Genomic DNA, 20760 nt, shown 5'->3' on the forward strand with positions numbered 1-20760 from the left:
CTCTGTGACAGAGGGACCAGTGTGAACAGACAGGGGTGAGAAAGGACCCCCAGAGAGCCAGCACAGCTGGACCCCGAGTGGGTGTGGGGACGAGCTGGAAAGCCTGAGGCGGGCTGACAGCAAAGAAGCCTGTTCTCTGAGGACCTGGAGCTGCTTCCTGAACGGGTAGGGGTGGGGGTGGGGTTGTCTGTGAAGGGCTGGAGCGGGAGGGTGAGCTGCCCGTAGATCAGGACAGACATGAAGACCTGGTTAGGGTTACACAGGAGGCAGAGGTCTGGCAATGTGGGGTTGAAACACATCAGGATCCACAGCAGGACACAGGTAGGACACAGCATCAGTTCATTTAAGGCCCCTCACCTTCTTAGCTGATAGAACCCACTATGCTCAGAGCATAAAGTTGTAAAACTCATGAACCTTAATCACCTTGGATATAGATTTAAGACTAGAGGAAACTGTTAATGGCAAGAAGTGTGAGTCACTCACTTTTAATAGAAAACACTCCCCATTACTAAGCTCTGACACGACCACCATCTCTCATAGCATGTTGTTCCATCCAATTTTCTAACTCGTTGAGAACATCCTCAGTTGCTGCTGAGTGATTTCCTAAATTGCATTCGTGCTCCCTGCCCTAAGTTTCCCCAGAGAATGTGGTTCTGATTGGCAAACAACAATCCAAACAAGCTTGCTTCTATCAAGTGTACATCCAAGGTCATTAAACCCAAGAGCTATAAAAAAAAAAACTGCTCTGTTTGAAGGAGAACTTTTGAGAACTTCTGTGATAAGTACAAGAGGAATGGACAGGTTGAACTGCCAATGATTCCAGGAGTGAGGAATGGGAAATGAAGCTTACAGCACTTGCACCCTATTACCAAACCCATGACAAGGCACTTCTCTATGGGAAAATCCATCAGGTCACAATCAGGAAAGGGTGGGAAAGCCGGATGAGACCACACAGCTGGGAGCAATGCCACAGGCCCTGCTCTCCTGTTCGGAACAATTTAATGCTTCTTTGCACTTTTTATCGTGGTGGTGGTGGTGGTGGTGGTGGTGGTGGTTTAGTCACTAAGTCATGTCTGACTCTTGCGAACCCACAGACTGTAGCCTGCCAGGCTCCTCTGTCCACAGGATTCTCCAGGCAAGAATTCTGGAGTGCGGTGCCATTTCCTTCTCCAAGGGATCTTCCCAAGTCAGGGATCGAACCCGGGCCTCCTGCATTGCAGGTGGATTCTCTACTGACCACGAGCGAAGTCCCTTTTTATTGTGGTAAATGAAACATATCAGTACATAACATGAAATTTACCACTTTGCCTATCTTTAAGCATACAGCTCAGTGGTATTAAGCCCATGCACACTGCTGTGTAACCATCACCACTGTCTGTCTCCAGAGTGTTTTCATCACCCCAAACTAAGCACTAGTTACACACAGACTTTGGTAGAACCTGCCCCATGATCCTGCTTAGTGGATGTGGAATCCCAGGTCCTCGTATCCAGAGCTCAGCGCTCCTCACACATCTCTCTCCCTCACATCTGCAGACTCTGCCGAGGCCTCTCTACTTTGCAGTTGTGGGTCTGCTGTAAATCAATCATTTCCCTGCCAATTCAAATGCGGGCACCTGAGAATTCGGTGATAAGGCCTCTAAAGACATAATTGTTACCCCTAACGACACTAGGTCTAATCCAATCTGACTTGTATCTCCAGAAGAAAAGGAGCCTAACACAGAAGGGCAGGGCACGTGAACAAAGGAAAGCCCACGTGAGGACACAGGAAGGTGGATGCAATCAGAGGCCAAGGAGACAGGTTCCTCAGAGGCAGGAATGAGAGCTGAGCATCCAAGTCTCCTTTTTCTGCCCCGTGCGGGTCCTTTCCCTCCCCTGGCGCACTGTCCTCCTTGTAAACTAAGAGGTTTTATGCAGTAACATCTGTGAGGGCATTTAACTCAGTGCATACAGCAGGGCATTAATAAGTGCAGCTGGAACACTCACTGGCTTTAACAAGGTGAACAGCAGCAAGGGAACTAACTAACCATGGGGAAGATGCAGATACTGTTTCAGAAAAAGTGAGTTCATGAAGCTTTCAAAGACGTCAGTCTAAACTCCACCAGAGGCCTCGGTTAGCGTGACTTGGACACATTATACACAGAAAACCATCAGAGTTGTTCTATTTCAAAGGTTCAGTGGCCAAACAAGAGAAACAAATTCAACAACAGACAAGAGCAACAGATTCCAGAAACACGACGTGAGAGTCAGTTCAGACAGATTCTAAATACCTGCTGCTGCTAAGCCGCTTCAGTCGTGTCCGACTCTGTGTGACCCCATAGACAGCAGCCCACCAGGCTCCCCCGTCCCTGGGATTCTCCAGGCAAGAACACTGGAGTGGGTTGCCATTTCCTTCTCCAATGCATGAAAGTGACAACTGAAAGGGAAGTCGCTCAGTCATGTCTGACTCTTAGCGACCCCATGGACTGCAGCCCACCAGGCTCCTCCATCCATAGGATTTTCTAGGCAAGAGTACAGGAGAGGGGTGCGATTGCCTTCTCCTTCTACATACCTAGTTTCACAATCAGGTTACCCATACATTGTGGGTTTAAATATCCATGAAGCAATGTGCAATGACTGAAGACATTCTGAGGTGCAACAAATCATTCTCAGATTCTATACCTTATTCAGAATTTCTGAATCTACAGAATAATAAGCATCAACAAGGTCTTTCGACAGAAGCCCTATGTCAGTACTGAAAACATCACTTCTAACGTGTCTTAAAAAAAAAAAAAAGATGATGAAAAAGGATTGGCAGCCAAGTACCAGATTACTGAGTCCCACTCTGATTTAAAAACTGTAAATCTTCCTCCTAATTTCTGAGGTCTGAATCCATCTACAGTGTCCGGTTTTCTACTGCAAGTAGCAGGAGGAAATCAGCCATCTATTCCTCACTCCCTAAGGACAGACTCCACTGTCCTCCACACCCTGGAAGCACCTTCTGTATTTTCCTATCTTGACCTCATCATGATCAAAATTTCTCTACGATGGATCTTCTGCAGAATGAAGGGGAGAGGGACACCAGGGCAGAGCCAGCTGAGTCTTGAAGCACAAAGCCTTTCCTGAGCTCTTTTCCCTGATCGGTTCTTGGAAAGCAGAAGTAATAGGAAACAGGAGCAAACTCACAGTTCAAACAAGTGCCTGCTGACTTCTGCGTCCACTGCGCTGAGCGGATCGTCTAGGAGGTAGATGTCGGCATCCTGATACACGGCTCTAGAAACAGAGAGAGACATCACGATAAAACACTTCACACTCCCTGGGTCTTGTCTCTGAATCACAGTGGTGTCCAACAACTCCATGTTCATTCCAGGAGCCCAGGGAAGGGACCAGGACCCTGCTTCACACAGGCCCACCCAGTGAGCGGGGTCTACATGCTCACGTCCACCAGGAGCTGCAGAGGAGGAGGGGCAGGATGGCAACTGAAACCCCATTCACCTTGCAAGGTTGACCCGGGCTTTCTGCCCGCCACTCAGTGTGGTTCCCCGGTCTCCTATCATAGTTAGATCTCCATCCTCCAGAAGCTGTAAATCCTACATGGAGACAGAAAAGGGAAAAAAGAAAAAGATTTAAAATGTGTTCTCCTCCTGCCATCCTAACCTTTTAGCCTTAGTTCTACATATAAGTATTTTATGAACAGCAATGAGTATATTTCATAATGACTATATTATAATCTTGAATATTAAAAAAACCTCATTTGTTCTGATTCCATAGGTTTTCACTGCATTTATGAATTTGACCATGATAACAAGGATGTATTTACTGAGGATTGATTATACTCCAGGCATTGTTCTCGGCACAGTGAATTCAGGGATGAGGAAACAAAGTCCCTAGAGTTTCTTCCCATGGTATGAGACAAACGATATGGAAAATTAACCTTCGTGTAAGTACTGAGGATGAGAAGGAAAAGAAGCCAGCTCAGGGCAACAGAGTAAAGGAGGGAAGCGAGTCCACACTGGGGTCAGGAGGGCACGGCTCACAAAGTGGGTGGGAGCAGATCAGTGGGAGGTGGGGAGGGGGGGTTACGTAGACTGTCTATAACTCAAGTGATGCTGCCATAGCAAGCAGAGTTCATAGAGTTTGTTATCCACTAAACCCCTCAGGCATCATCCTAGGATGTACAGCGGTACTTTTCTGCAAATGAAGCTGGAGCGTCTCTGTACTTTAGCAAATTTGGGAAGAACAGAAATGGCACAGTGAGGTCCCCAGGATAAGCAGCTTTCTGACCTCCTAAGTCTCAACTTTTTCTTCTACAAAATGTGCTGTAGAAACAACAGTCACTAAACACAAGGATGCTGTGAGAACATAAAGTGTATGAACACCCTCCATAAATGGAAAAAGGACATGGACTGATTATAACTTGCTACTGGTGAATGAGGCTTACTTTCTCTTCAAACCAACACTGGGACCCCATTCACCGTGTGGATCACAGCATGTAAGACACATGACCACAAGTAGAAGAGAGAGACTGTCTTCATCATCACCCTGCCTGAAAGCCACAGGGGCGCGCGCGTGCACACACACGTTCCCTGCTCACTGGAAGCTTAACACAGGTGCATCCAGTGAAAGGCAGCAATTGCTCTGTTGTGAAAATTCATCATTGTTTTACTTTAATTCTTGCTTTTGATTTTCTGGAGATGCAATAAGCCAGTTTAAGATACATTCCCAGCCCTAAACACACACACAGAGTTTACTTGGTCTCTGGTTTACTGGTGACAGCCCCTGCGAACTGTTTCAGTTTTTAAGGCCTAGATTTTACGTTGCTTTGGTAGCACGGCAATCTCAACCATGCTCTGGAAAAGGCACTTAAATCCACTCTTCCATTTAGCACAGATGGGCCCCAAGAAAGGCTCTGAGTCTGGTAGCAGGACTCGGAGTATGCTGTTGACTCTGCAAACTATTTATGGGCCAGCCACAAATGGGAAAAGCATTTCACAGGATTTGAAGTAAAAATCCAAGTCAGCCTAATTTCCCAGCCACCATTTTCTGATTAGGTAAAAGGGGGAAACGTCTGAGTTCAGCATATAATACAATGCCTCCCACAGACAAGAAGTTTTTATTTATTTATTTCTTAAAACCAATTTCCCATGAAGAACAGACACACCAACTACAGGGAAACTAGGAAATGGCTCGTTGGTTTGATGCCATCAGCCAGGAGCATATGGAGGGCCCTTCAGGGATGCTGGCTTCTTGGTGTAGAAACTGCATGGAGCAGACTGCTGAGTTTCCATCAGAGGAAGGCTGGATTCATGAGTCAAAGCAGGAGGACCCTGACTTTCATTACACCTGTAACTCCATTTCGCTGATGGCAGAGCACTACAATTTCCATTTTAAAGACGATGAAACTGAGACCTTGTGAGGTTCAGAAAAGAAGCCAAAAATCACATGATTTTTTTCCCTCCTGAACAGAGAAACAAACTCAATCCCTGAGCCTTATGACTCCTAAGCCTTGTCGTTTAAGCTCGACCCCTCCAGTTGACCAAACATTATTGGCTTGTTCCCTGAATTATGTGGTGTAACTCATTATAATGTCACTTTGAATACTGCATCAGCTTAATTCCATGTTGCCAAATGTGATTACTTCATGTTTTATTACAGAAATGTTTGCAGCTCAATGAACTTAAAACGCTTGCTTCAATTAGATCTAGTTATCATGTGTCTAGTTGTTATTAATGCATGTGATAAACGAAATGCTCCTTTTTCCTGTTTTATCTTCCAGGTGGGGGGGAGGGGTCACCTGTTAAAAATATTTTTGTTTGTATATATGTATTTAGTTTGTATGCATTTATTTACTGAAAACCTGGTAGAGGTTTCCATTTTACAAAAGTTGCCATGCTTACTGCAATAAACCTGTACCTCCCTCATTTTACAAAGAAACAGACACCTCAAATTACAATCCAAGATGACGCTCTCCAGAGGACACACTTTTTTTTCCCCTACTACACATGTAGTATGTCTCTATAAGTAAAAACACGCCCAGGGCACCTCTATTGTCTATGACTATGTTATGTCCATCCACTGAAACATGCATTCCAAAAGGAGATAAGCAGAGACTGCAAAAATGCATTAAGTGGTTCCCAGGTGTTGTGCAGACCTGGTTGACCCCTTGGTAATCAGAGTCATAGCTGACATTTCAGAGCAGCAGCAAAACCTCTTGGAAACACTCTGACCCAATGTCCCCGTTTTGCTGCAGAAATGTGAGATGCCCAGACAGCTAACAGGACATTTCCAAAGTGACAGCAGCCGAGTGACAAAATCGGGGGAGGGACTCGGCTCCCTTCCTGCCAAGGAGGGAATGGGCATGAGGGGCCCTGCCTCTATGCTCTGACCACGCAGAGAATAGGAGGGCAGTTGATGTTTATAAACGTCACATCACACACGTCACTGGGCAGCCCAGTTCTGCAGGGCTCCTTCCTACCAGAGTCTGTTACACATGCAGCCCCAAAGGTGTGTGAAGCCCCAGGACACTCCCTCACATTACTGGTCCAATCACCCCAAGAGGCTGCAGCAAAGCATTGACCATCGTGATCTGAACCTGAACTGCAAACGTAGAGATGGGCTGTTTTACCTCTCCAAGCTTCAGTTTTATCAACAACATAGAAAACACTGGTAAAACATTAATAACTCATACGCCTTTTTATGTATGCTTGCATGGGAACGACAGAGATGATCTGGACATCATCTTTGAATCCCATCACCTCATGGGAAATAGATGGGGAAACAGCATTTTTTTGGGCTCTAGAGTCACTGCGGATGGTGACTGCAGCCATGAAATTAAAAGATGCTTACTCCTTGGAAGAAAAGTTATGACCAACCTAGATAGCATATTCAAAAGCAGAGACATTACTTTGCCGACTAAGGTCCGTCTAGTCATGGCTATGGTTTTGCCGATGGTTATGTATGGATGTGAGAGTTGGACTGTGAAGAAGGCTGAGCGCCGAAAAATTGATGCTTTTGAACTGTGGTGTTGGAGAAGACTCTTGAGAGTCCCATGGACTGCAAGGAGATCCAAGCAGTCCATTCTGAAGGAGACCAACCCTGGGATTTCTTTGGAAGGAATGATGCTAAAGCTGAAGCTCCGGTACTTTGGCCACCCCATGAGAAGAGTTGACTCATTGGAAAAAACTCTGATGCTGGGAGGGATTGGGGGCAGGAGGAGAAGGGGACGACAGAGGATGAGATGGCTGGATGGCATCACGGATTCGATGGACGTGAGTCTGAGTGAACTCCGCGAGATGGTGATGGACAGTGAGGCCTGGCGTGCTGCGGTTCATGGGGTCGCAAAGAGTTGGACACGACTAAGCGACTGAACTGAACTGAACTGATTGTTTTACTGTGACTTTCCAGGTGTCTCAATGGTAAAGAATCTGCGTGCCAGTGCAGGAGACTCAAGATATGCAGGTTTGACCCCTTGGTTGGGAAGATCTCCTGGAGGACGAAATGAAAACCTGTTGCAGTATTCTTGCCTAGAGGACCCCATGGACAGAGGAGCCTGTTGGGTCCAGTTCACTGGGTCACAGCCAGGCATGACTGAGGAGGCTTAGCAAGCACAGAGGCGTTCTTACTGCTTTACATTTGCATTTCCCCTTTCCTTATGATATTTCTTAAAAAAAGCTACCTCAATCCTGCCAACCCTACATCATTTCTGCAAATGAAAAATCTATTTAAAACAACTCAGGAGAAAGAAATAGAAAAAAAGCCAATAATTCTCTTACATCCACAAAATCATCAAATACTACTCTATATGATGTTCAAGCCACTGTTCAACCACAATAACTATTTCCTCACAGGTCTTCTCTCCCACACCTTTGAAAGGCTGTCCAGCCTTTTCCTTCACAGTATAAAAGAACAGTTGGATGTCCAGACTGCACTGAACTGACCCAGGGGGAGCCCTTTAATGCTATTATTCCCTGATTTTTATAACCGAAGAAAATAACATAGCACCTAGTCAGTATTTACCTTTTTCCCTTTCCTTCCATTAAATTATCAATATATTCTCCTACTAGGTAAGCCCAGTTTGCATAACTGATTCCCTGATTTTATTTACTAAATCTCCATGTACAGTAAAATGTTTCGATTTCCATTTTCTGTGAAATACAATAATGTTTCTGAAAACAATCTCTCCTCCTGTGAAATTAGGCTGTACTAAGAAGAAATGGTAAAGGAGTCCTTTTTCTTTAATTACTAAGGAAAAGCGAAGTGGAGAGGAAAACCTAGAGACAGAAAGGGACCAAGGCGGCATCAACCAAGTGCAGGAGACCGATCTCATGTGGATTCCAACAATGGTGAAGAAGGTTTCCAGTGAGCTGAGTTGTTTTTCAGGTAAAATAATGTGGTCTCTTTTCAGTCTCTGAGAGAACAACTAATGAAATATTTACTGACGAACTAATCTGAGGTCTAGAATCTGCTCCAGAATAGTCTGGGGTGGGGGTGGGGCAGGCAGAGGGCAGGAGTGGAGATGCAGCAAGGCTGGCCACCATCTGATCCGGGACGAACTTGGGGATGGGCACGCGACGGTTCATTACACAGCGCTATTTTTACAAAGTTTTGTAATTGTGCACTAAAAGAGAAGTAAAGGTGAATAAAACTGCAAAAGACGAATCAACCCCCACCCCAAAACAGGCATTCTGTGTCGTTACGACATCAGAATTCAGACAGTAGCATATGTGTGTGAATGTTCATGAGAAAACCAGCTTCAAGTATTAAGCAACACGAAAAGATCTTCTAACAGACCTTGTAGCTTAAACCAACATGATCGTCATTTGAAAAGTCATTACTCACCTTTTTCAAAGCACAAGCCTTTATTACTTTTTCATATCGTTCCTTTTCATATTTCTTCCCAAATAAAATGTTACTCCTCACAGTTCCTGAGAACACCCAGGGCTGCTGAGAAACATACGCGATCCTCCCGTGCACGCTGACCTGCCCCTGGCTCGGGGGCAGCTCCCCCAGCACAGCGCTTAACAGTGACGACTGAAACAGAGGGCAACACACACTCGTGAACAGGGTGCACTCAGGACGGAACACGCCCCGCAGCACAGCCGACCCCACCCGGGTGCTTGATAAATGATAGAACCCTTTCATTTAGAATAGGATAAAGTACAGTTCTGGCAGTTGCAGGAAAAAAAAAAAATAAAGAAATAACACTATTGGTCAATATAAACTAATGAATGAATATATTCAGTTGACAAGTAACATGATTATTAATACTAAAACAACCTAAACGGGCTTCCCTGGTGACTCAAGCAGTAAAGAATCCACCTCTAATGCAGGAGACCTGGGTTCCATGCCTGGTTGGGAAAGATCCCCTTGAGGAGGGCATGGCAACCCACTCCAGTATTCTTGCCTGGAGAATCCCCATGGACAGAGGAGCCCGGCGGGCTACCGTCCACGGGGTAGCAAAGAGTCAGACATGACTGAGCGAGTAAACACAGCATAACAACCTAAAGTGCCCAATAGTTTCTCCCGAATGAAATGCTAAACTCAGCAAAGACTAATTAAGAATGTTTACCATCCTTAACCACCCCAGCAGGATGCATGGTTCATGTATCTGATGTTTAATTCAGCTGTCCCTGCATCCCAGGCATCCTTTACTTATCAAATATTTGTTCTCAACATGCTTTCTGTGACTAACATTTAAAAAAAAAAAAAAAACCACCTCTGGAGTCACGTTTCAGAAAGTCCATCGTATAGGAACTCATCACCCTCTCATGTATATATCCCTCATTTAGAACTCTGTGTTTTGTTCTTTCAGATGAGGTTCATGTGCACATGTCGTTCAAATCTTGTCTACCACACAGAAGGGGTGTGTCCGTGTGTCTCAGCCACACTGGGCTGAAATAATCTGTCTGCCCCGGAACCTGGATGCCTCTAGAGGGCAGAGATGCTGGAGTCTTGCTCTCATCTGTACCTTTAGCTCCAGCACATGGCTATACATTCACTACCCTGGGCACGGACGGGACCAAGTCACATCATGTGAGGAAATGCTCAAATTTCCCAGAAGAGCCTTTCTAACATCCAGACTCCCTGGAGGGACAACCGTCACAAAAAGAAGACCCCTCTATCTCATTCTGTCCTGAACAGCCGACAGAACAATAATTTTCTTCCCTAACAGGTCAAAAGCCTGACAAGCAGTTTCCAAATGTGCAAACGTGAAGCAGCAAGAAGGAAAGCAGCGTGTATTCGTCCAGATTCATCCCGCCAACACTGTTCTAGGCGCCCTCAATTCAAAGTGATTATACACAGCTCTGGGCTCTACTCAGGGGCAGTTACATCAGGTACATCAGGCTGACAAAAGGCGTCACAACTTACCTTTCCTGCTCCCACAGGTCCAACCACAGCTAACAGCTCACCAGGTCTGACAGTAAAGGAAAGGCCTTGTAGGGTTGGGGTGTCTGATGCCTGCAAATGTAAGTTTAGAAAATTTTGTTAATCTCATTAAACTAACACAAGGAACTCTTAAAAGTGAAGAAAATAATATATCATTGATATGCTAATATAACCCATATTTTCCTCCTTCCTGTTTTAAGATACTGAGCCCCGGGGGCCTTTTATCCCCAGGTATCTTTGAAACAGCATTAGTTTGCCTTTAGGAAGGCTCCCTCTTTTTACCAGATTTCCCTACGACACTGTTCCCGACAGCATTTAAGGACTGAAATGACAAGTGACGTGTTCAGTATGTACCTGCCCGATGCACACTAACTTACTACAATAATATACTTAATTGAATATCCAGTATGGGAGGTTTTTAAATCAATTGTGAATTTTCATTATAGCCCTTGGTTATGTCAACTTCAGTATTGTCCACAAGGTGGCAGAATACGTACGTATCATGCCTGCTCCTTTCTAATAATTTGATATCTCCTCTCACCTCTGTATTTTCACTTGGTGAAGAATGAGTCTTACTAATGCTCAGCAAGCAGCAGAGCATTTTATATGAGATAGTTGCTTTTGGTAAATAAAGTCATATAAATGGTAGTCAAGGCTCCAATTTAACCAGAGTTGTAGTTTTCACACCAAAAAAAAAAAAAAACCAAGCAAAGGGGATTAAGTATAATATCGTGGGTCAGTGATAATGCCTCAATTGTATACCTCTTACATGCTAAACAGAGAGAATAAAGTACTTCTACTGTAAAAGTACAAACAAACCAGGGAGTTACCTGATGGTCAACAATCCAACACAAAGGAGAAAAACAAAGTATTCATCATGCCAATCACAGGTCATATTCATGAACAAACTTAAGGGTGTATATGTGTGTCATTACATATACTGCATTCTTAACTGCAAATTTTTTTTAAAGTAGTTAAATGTCATTACATAAAATACCCAAAAGACTAATAAAAGATAATGTTCTAAATGAAAAACTTCTCTGGAAAAAACTGAACCAACTATAGATACAGTCACTTACTAAAAAAAAAAAATAATTATTTATAATCAAAGTAACCAGCCCTAGATTTTAAAAGAGACATGTTCTCACTCCTTTCTTTTTAATTGGATTCCGTAATTTTCACTCAGAAATACTTCACTAACACAGCATTGTAAGACAACTATACTCAAATAAAATTAATTTTAAAAAAAAGGAAATACTTCATTATTTTCCTCTCACAACGGTTCATGATTCTGTGGACAAAATACACAAGCATAGCCTCCTGTTGCAGCCCTTCAGTTGGTCAGGGCAAAAATCATGGACTTCCCTTCCTGTTTGGGCTTGAGGCTTTTCATTACTAAAATACTAGCCCCAGGTTTCACAGGAATTACAAAGCTATCAATAAGAGGCTAGATTTTAATACATAAATATTTTTAAAGCACCCTCCAATTCTTTATTCTTCTCTAACATTTAGGGCTTCTATTTTACTACTTTTCACTCAGCTAAGACTAAAAACAGTGAACCACTTACAAACATCAGCTCCCTGTCACCAATCCTCACCGCCACCAATCCTCACCGTCGGTCAGGGCCAGACACTGAATTCCCTCCCTGTTCAGGCTTCAGGATTGGGCACTGCTCTGTTGTGCCCAGAAGGGGGCAGCACTGGACTGCTCACTGCTGCTGGGTTCCCTCCCTTCTTGGTTATCCAGCCTCAGGAGATGCCGGCTCAATAAGCATCATCAGCTGAGCCCTACTTGGGTTTCATGAATGAGACCCAGATTCTGAGATATTCCCCCACCTGCCCAGCTGGTTATGGAGGGGAGCAGGTTGCAAAGCTCATGTCTTCCTCCAGGCTCCCAGCGCAGCAGGAGTTTCAGTCAGACTCAGCTTCTCTCTAAATCTCCAATGTCTGTGTCCCTCCCCCCTCCCAAGGGCTCTCTCACCTATGACATACCCTGACAGCCCCTAATTACTAATGACCCCAGCAAGGGACACGTTCCTTCCCTAGGCAAGGCCAGAAGGCTGTGATGTACTGTAATTCAAATTGCACAGAAGTATCAGAACATGCTATTAACTTCTTTGGACTAAGAGCAAAAGAGTTCACTTTAAAATGCTGCATAGTTTGGAACAAGATATATTTGGTAATGTTAGCATTTACATAGTAGCCCTCATAATGGAATTTTAATGCTGCTTTCCATAAATGCTTTAACTGTATTATGATGAGAAATACAAACTTAAGAGGGAAAACAGGACCAACTATCAGGTTGGAAAAGTCACCTTCTTTGAATTTCCATGTGCAAAAGCTGTAGGGGTATATTATTATTTATTTGGAAATATCCTACGGTTTTGTAGGTGCAGAGGCAGGTACTGAATCTGAAGTAGTGGTACAATACGTAGTGTCACACACTCAAGTGCCACAATATGTAGTGTCACAGGCAGGAAAACACATGAGAGTCTACAGGGTTTAGACACTTGCACTGTGGTCCCCAATGCCACCAGCAGAGAGGCTCCTCCACTGTCTGCATAAGTAATTCCCTGCATGGAACTCCTTCTCCTGGACCATGGGTTCTATTTATCCTACTATTCTACACTCTGATTAATTCCCTGATAGCTCAGTTGGTAAAGAATCTGCCAAACCAGTGCAGGAGGATGTGCACAGAGAACCATGGAACCATGGAGGTGGGACACTCTCTTTCAGTCCCTGGTAAACGGGGAGGCACTGCATGTACAAGTTTGAGAGGGGTCCCTATTGTTTTACTGTTTGTTTTTTTTTTTTTTTAAGTTAAAGTGAAAGTGGCTCAGTTGTGTCCAACTCTTGCGACCCCATGGATTATACAGTCCATGGAATTCTCCAGGCCAGAATACAGGAGTGAGTAGCCGTTCCCTTCCCCAGGGGATCTTCCCAACCCAAGGAACTGAAACCAGGTCTCACTCACTGCAGGTGGACTCTTTACCAGCTGAGCCACAAGGGAAGCCCTTTATTTCATAAATAAACCGAGTGCTAAAAAATCTCCAGTTCTCCCTGTCGGCTTCCACACACTGTAACCCTTCAATTGGCAATCACTGGTGCTCACCATGCCCACTTGCTGTCTCCTCCCGGCCCCTGGCTGCCAACAAAGTAGCCAAAACCACACAGAAGCTTAGGATGGGGGAGCCCCCACCCTAACTCACAGCAAAAAACCTAACTCAGCAGTAAAGAATCTGCCTACAATGCAGGAAGACAAGGGTTCAAACCCTGAGTCAGGAAGATCTCCTGGAGTAGGAAATGGCAACCCACTCCAGTATTCTTGTCTGGGAAATCCCATGGACAAAAGAGCCTGGAGGGCTATAGTCCACGTGGTTTGAAAGAGTCAGACAGGGCAGAGCACGCAAGCATGGTCTTACCAGGCTGCAGTGATGGTCTGACAACATCAAGGGAAAAAATGTACACTGATTCCCAAAAACCTGCTGTCTTTAATGACTGGTTGTATATTTGTTGGTTAACCCATATCACACTGAGGCATTTTCTCTCCAATGCTGCAAATTCTACCATTACAAACATATGTACTTTAAATTCCAAATGGGTTAATAGTTCTCTTGAGAGCAACATGTCAAATGTCTTAGGCTGACTTTAAACTGAATCTCCATCACATGCAAACCTTATATCTCATTGAGAATTTTTATAACATACTTTCAGTAAATGAATAAATCACATTTATGCCATATATAAAACCTCAACATTCTCCAATAAACCTTTCAGCAGTCAAGATCTTATAATAGAAGGTTTGCTACCTTATCCCAAAAAGCAGTGAAATCTTCAACATTCACGATCATTTTACCATCTGATGGCAGTTGAGAGTGGAGCTGTGTTATCTCATCAAGTAACAGGAAGTTCTACAGAAGAAGGAAACACACAGATCAGATTATTTAAACTGTAGGAACAAACAAGAAGAATTGCTTCCTTGGAATCTGCAATAAAAAAACTTTATGCAGCCTACATAATGCTATGCCAACTGTACATAATGTGTAGTTTACACTAGAACAAATTAGATAATATATACAATATTATATACTATAATAACATACAATGAGGTATATGTATATATATATACACACATATATACACATTGTTATAATAACATAATAAACTATATTATATATATACACACACATATTATTATAATAACATAGAATAAAGTATATTATATTGTCGGGAAGCATTTAACAGGAGGCTTCCTGTGTGCTGTTTTGGATCTGTCAGGGATTCTCTGCTCCTTACTAATTCCTGAATATTCAGGATTTAAGAGGAGAGGCAAGCCTCTCCAGGGGGCTGAAGAATCCAGGCATTTCCTTCATTAGTTTTTCTATACAGTGCTAAGTACCCTCTTCATTCTTGTGAACCATGCGGTAAAAGTGATTGTTCACAACCCTCTCTCTCTTTAATATGGATCGCCTATGTTTTGTAAGTCTGGAATTTTAATCTTTATCTTTGCTGAGAATAACTACCTTGTAAGACAATATATACGCCCACACCATGTTGATTAAAACACGTTTGTTCCATCAGAGCTCTGGTCCCTGTGTCTGTCTTTCTCTCTCTCTGTCTCCCTCTCTTTTTCAAGCTGATCCCTTGGAGCACAGAGGCCCTCTGAGTTCACTTTCCTGCCCTGGCCTCTACGACGCTCTCGAGAAGGTACTCTGCATCTTCACTCCATCGAGAGGGCGCCTGAGGCTTCCGTGAATAGAGCAAGTACCGAGTCAGGGGCTTTATTGGCTTTCTGCATAAACCAGGAAATGTCAGCCTCTTTCTCTCCCCTTTACTTTCATATTGGTCGACTTCGGACCACCAGATTACAGTCCATTAAAGGACTGCAACATTATATATACCTATGGAACTTGTTCTGGGGAGGATTCTAACCCCCCACTCAAAAAATATCAAAAGATCTTATACTTCAAAACATGACTTTATTTGGAAATAGAGTTGTTGCAGATGTAATCAATTAAGGTGAGCTCACAGTGGATAAGGTGGGCACTGGACCCAGTAAGACTGGTGTCCTTTTAAGAAGGGAGACACGGAGACGGAAAATAACCAGGTGGTTACGGAGACAGAGGCTGGAGTGATGGCGGTCACAAGTCAAGGAGCTCCAAGGTTTGCCTGCAAACTCCAAAGCCAACAGAGGAGAGGAAATGAGTTACCCTTGTAGGATTCAGGGGGATCCTGACTCTGACACCTTGATTTCAGACTTTTAGGCTCCAAGGCTGTGAAACAAGATAATTCTGTGGCTTTAAGCCACCAAGTTTGGGGTACTTGTTATGGCAGCCCTAGGAAATCCATACAGAGACTTAAAAGGACTCTTGCATGAGAGAAAAACAAAATACCCTTGTAAGCAACTTCGGTAATTGTAAGCAAATTTTAAGCAGGATGGATGGGTAATTCTAAGACTGAGAGGCAAACCGAATCCCCACCAACACAGATGGCAACTGACAACACGTGAGGACGTTTGAAAAACAGACCACCACATGAGCAGGGACCTTCTCTGCTAAACATCACGAACAGCCTTTAAGTCCTTGACATCCTCATCTATCATGCCACAAAGCTACAAATGTGTTTGCACCTTCAACTTCAAAAGAAGAACTGGGAAAAACAACATAAAAACCTGCTTCTGTGCAGGAAAAGGAAGAAGAGATCCTTGCATCTCTCCAGAGACCAGCTGGTGGGAGTCACAATCCACTTGTTCCCTCCTCCTCCCATCCAGGTTCATGGAGAACCTGGATCCAGGGCACGGATACTCCTCCCCGCCCTGAGCCCATGTCCAGCAGGAGGAAGGACGGACAGACGGTGGGCTCAGCAGGCCTCTGCAGACTCTCAACCACCACAGGCTGAGTTCTCTCTCCACGCCACCTCTCCCATCGTCAGCCATGTACCAGCTCTCGCCTGTTCTGACACAGCTTGCTCTCTGCCAATTCTCCATTCCTCTTGAAACAACATAATTTAAGCATCTCACTCACTATTCATTAATTTCAAATACTGATATATATTTTTTCTTTTGCTGGTTCTTTCCCCAGCCCTCCCCACCACCACTGACCCCACCTCAACACAACTCCCTCTTGATCTCTTTACAGCACGACTGAACGTGTCCACCACATTTAAATACCCACAATGTCCCACCAGCACCTAAGTCCACAGTCCCCAAGTGGCCTCTGCCTAGACGCCCTGAGTACTAATCTCATCCATCCTCCAGCCCATCTCAAATGCTAATCCTCCTGGGAACCAGCTCAGAACCCTTGAGGCTGCCACCATCCTCCCCACCTTTGAATCTCCAAAGGGATAGTAAATCATATAGAGCGGAGATACTATGCCTTCATGCACTTATACTGTCCACCTTCAACTAAGACTGAGCCCTGCACAAAGTCAGCCCATCATGGGCATTAGCTAAAGGAAGAGGCTGTACCATGTAGTGGCTGCATGGATTTGACTGTTCACTGACTGCAGGGCTACAGCCTTACACAGTTTGAGTTCACATAGGAACAAGCAAAAGGTTGCACGTGTATATTATCCAACTTGTCTAGACAGAAATTAAAATTTTAGCTTAAGCGTGTTACCAAAAACCTCAATATTCAGTGTGTGTACTGTTAACTAGAAATTCCCCACTTTCAAAAAACACTGACTAAAAAAAAGGAAAAATTATGCCTCAATTGCAGAATTAAATTTATTGAGCATTTGCCCACAAATAATAGGTCTGAGTGCGGAAAGACAGTATAATCTTCCAGAGGTTAAATGAGATTCCAACACATGACCAGCTTGAAAAGGAGCCAAAAGTGCTGGCTGCATTTTTTTCCCCCCAGGGCTCAGGTTGATGAAAAAGCTGGAATTAAATGCCCATTAGAGCCATGAAGTGCAGACCCAGAACAGGTCATGCAGGAAAGTATCGTCAGAACTGCAGCCAAAAAGACTGACTTCCCAGTGGCTACAAAAGGGAAAACCTACACAGCGTTCTGAAAACTATTAACCCCTGAGACACATGACACTGAAGACTTTTGGTACTTTTAAGTGAAGACAAGATATTTATAATCCTATTGCAGTAGCACAATGCCAAGGCCTTCAGTCCCCTTTTATTACTAAGAGAAAAATAAAGGGACCACTGCACCCGCTCCAAGGTGGGCAGAGTTGGTGGGTTTCCTCCCTACGGCGCCCAGACATGACCTGAGTGGAAATCCTGAGAGATGACCACCCAGGCTACTGAGTACCAGCCTGCAGGAGGCACTGGGGGCAGCAGGACTCAATACCACACCTTGTTCTAAACTCTACATGGCTACCATGCCTCCAGCCCATCTGTGGCCAAACCCTGCCCAGTTCTGACCACTTGGGTCAGTAAACTCAGCTGACCTTTTCTTCCACTCCTGTTGCCCTCTTGATCTTCTAATTGGGCATGAACATATCCAAGTGAGAGACAAGGAAGAGAAGGAACCAAGTTCTTGTTCTTCTTCTTCCAGGTGACTTGCCAGCCCTAAAACTTTGAACACTCCCAGGGAGTCAGCATCACTCTACCTGACATGATGCTGGGCAGTGTGGGGTTGGGCAGTATGGGGCTGGGCAGTGCGGAGCTGGCCATGCATATAGGTGGAAGCCCTAGATCAGGGTGAACGGAGATTCTGGGAGAGTGTCACAGGGCTGCTGGAGGTTTAGCAGCATTTACTTAAATCAAGGACAGAGAAGAAGGTGACCCAGGGGGCCCAACAGAGGGAGCCAAGAGATTGCACCATTCCACATGCCAGAAGGTATGAACAAGGTACTGTTAACAGTGGTTTAAAAAAAAAAGAAATCAGGCTTTGGGCAGAATCCTAGTTCTGTCATTTGAAAGCTGCGTGAGGATGGGTGAGCTATTTTACCGATTACACACGAACTTGTTTCCTTATCTGTAAAGTAAGGATACTAATGTTTATCTCATTCAATTGCCGTCAAGATAAAATCAGATGATGTGTACAGGGTTTAAGAGATCCTGGACCACACAGGGAGGCCTGGCGGCAACGATAACAAAACCACAGCAACACAACACACACGTGAAGCTTCTATCTGGACAGGTCACCGTGTCACTGAGAACATTACTATGGTCCAAATTGATTTCTAAATGTTCTGCTTCAAGATGTGAAAGCAGAAGGAAATTTGATTGAACTGCATGGACCATTCCTTAACAGTGTTGCTAGAAACCCCATCAGAAAGAAAGATAAACTCAGGGGACCAGAACTGACCTCATATGACTGACTTGTTTTAGGTGCAATGGTTTTTTATACTACAGAAACTTCATAAAATATCTCAGCTTTTATGGCAAGACCAAAACATAAAATCAAAACCACAGCCAAACCTAATTTCACCAGAGATCTATTATTGCCAACCGTCACTGTGGAGACATGGGAACAAAACAAACTAGATGTTTTATAAAGCCCAAACACTTAAGTTCATGCCCAGGCTGCCTCACAGAGCCAATTCATCTTCATTTTTTTTTTAAATTTTAATATCTTTATTTTTGACTGATTCATAAACACACAAATCCTTAAATATCTATAGGGTCTTACCTTGGTGATGGAAATTATTCATGTCTGGCAATTTAAAGACACTTTTTAAAAAGAGAACAGGACAGATTGTGGGTATGTTGGAATCACAAGTTTGAAAGGAAGAGGGCAACTAGAGAGGATTAAGCAGCAACAGAAAAAGGGCAGAGACAAAGAGGCAAATCAAAAGGGGAAGCTCAGAAATCAAGTGAAACATCTATGGAGGAAAGAATCTATTTTCGATACAAAGAACTAAATGAATCTGAGGCCACTCTTTCTGCCCAAGAAACAGGGACCTCTCAGCAAGTTCCTCCTCTCCCGGACCAGAGAGGAATCCTATTCACGCCAGGACTGAGCACAGTCACTACCTAGTCATTCAAGGCAGCACAGGAGATGCAATCTGTTTGCTTCTCCTACTTTCAAACAACTTAATCATCCTGCGTCATCAAGAGCCTGTACCCCTGCGACTCATACTACCACCTATAAGTGAGCAGGGATCATATGATGTTTACAATGCACTCTAAATGGCAACCCACTCCAGTACTCTTGCCTGGAGAATTCCATGGACAGAGGAGCCTGGAGGGCTGCTGTCCATGGGGTCGCACAGAGTCAAACACAACTGAAGCGACTTTTCATGCATGCATGCACTGGAAAAGGAAATGGCAATCAACTCCAGTACTCTTGCCTAGAGAATCCCAGTGACAGAGGAGTCTCGTGGCCTGCTGTCCATGGGGTCGCACAGAGTCGGACACGACTGAATCAACTTAGTGGCAGCAGCAGCTGTATCAGAAGGCAGGGGAGTACTGAGACATTTTGGAATGACTGCCAGCCTTGGCACTAAACCTCAGCTAACTGGAATACATTTACACCAAACAAAAAGAGGCCAAGAAAAAAAAAAGGGCACAAAATCCACCTACAACATAATAAAGTTATGTGTCAGCAAACCTTGATTCTTCGGATGCTGACGAATGCTTCTGACACCTTCTCGACAGCCGAAGGGAAGAAGAGGGTGACTGTCAACCGCACAGCCCCGTACAACGACACCGCCACAAACACACGGCTGGCTGTGATCACGTTGCCAAGGAGGACGTAGGTGGTAAAGGTGACGAAAACGATGATTTTGCTCGCAACAAAAAATGATGCCAAATTCATTCCTCTAAGGTAGGAACTTCTCAGAATCTTGGAAATTTCCTTCCTGGAAAAAAAAGTGTAAGAAATAGGTTTTAAAAGAAGCATCTGCATCCAAGACATGAATTCAGTGCCCTGTGTGAGTGGTCCCTTTCTAGGGAGTAGACACAGATTAAGATAATCCATCCCTCACATCCTGGAGACACTGCATACCCAGGGGCTCTGCCCGAGACAAGGACCACATGCTTCATCACTACTTCACTCTTCCAAATAAATGGAGTCTTGATATCACACTTTTAAACATTATGGGTCAGTTAGACAAGGTATGAACTTCCATTCAACCAGCATTTGTAACAAGTCCTGGGCTGAGTTCTTCACTGATGACAAAAAGACAGAGCCCGTCCCCACGAGGAGCTCATGAAATCGGAGGAAAGAGAATAAGCAACCCCAAAACTGAGAGACACTAAGACAACAGATAGAGGCAGGGAGCAAAGAAACAAAGAGCTAAGGCGTGTTAACTCAGAGCAGTGGCATCAGGGCAGGTCACAGGGTCGAGGAACTTGAGAACATGAGCTGGAGTCAGTCAGGGCTGGCGGAGGCCAGAGAAGAAGGAAGATGAGAGTGTATCTCCAGCAGAGGGAGGAGCGCTCACAAAGGTGCAAAGGTAGAGGTGACGGGAGCAGGCAGGGAACTCTATAAGCATCCT

The 20760-nt window shown here is 44.3% G+C and overlaps 1 protein-coding gene across 2 annotated transcripts in view; it reads right to left on the reverse strand.

Moving 5' to 3' along the window:
• The window catches only part of LOC138446662 (ATP-binding cassette sub-family C member 4), a 188176-nt gene that overhangs the window by 101377 nt on the left and 66039 nt on the right, over positions 1-20760 (reverse strand). For both annotated transcript variants that reach the window (XM_069601880.1, XM_069601881.1), the window contains 6 exons: positions 19872-20121; positions 14172-14273; positions 10345-10434; positions 8815-9006; positions 3472-3566; positions 3163-3249 (listed from right to left, as the gene is read on the reverse strand). In XM_069601880.1, coding sequence (XP_069457981.1) covers positions 3163-3249; positions 3472-3566; positions 8815-9006; positions 10345-10434; positions 14172-14273; positions 19872-20121 — 816 coding nt within the window. The remainder of the gene's footprint in view (positions 1-3162; positions 3250-3471; positions 3567-8814; positions 9007-10344; positions 10435-14171; positions 14274-19871; positions 20122-20760) is intronic.

The sequence above is a fragment of the Ovis canadensis genome, chromosome 10, assembly GCF_042477335.2.
Source record: "Ovis canadensis isolate MfBH-ARS-UI-01 breed Bighorn chromosome 10, ARS-UI_OviCan_v2, whole genome shotgun sequence".
Taxonomy (NCBI): domain Eukaryota; kingdom Metazoa; phylum Chordata; class Mammalia; order Artiodactyla; family Bovidae; genus Ovis; species Ovis canadensis.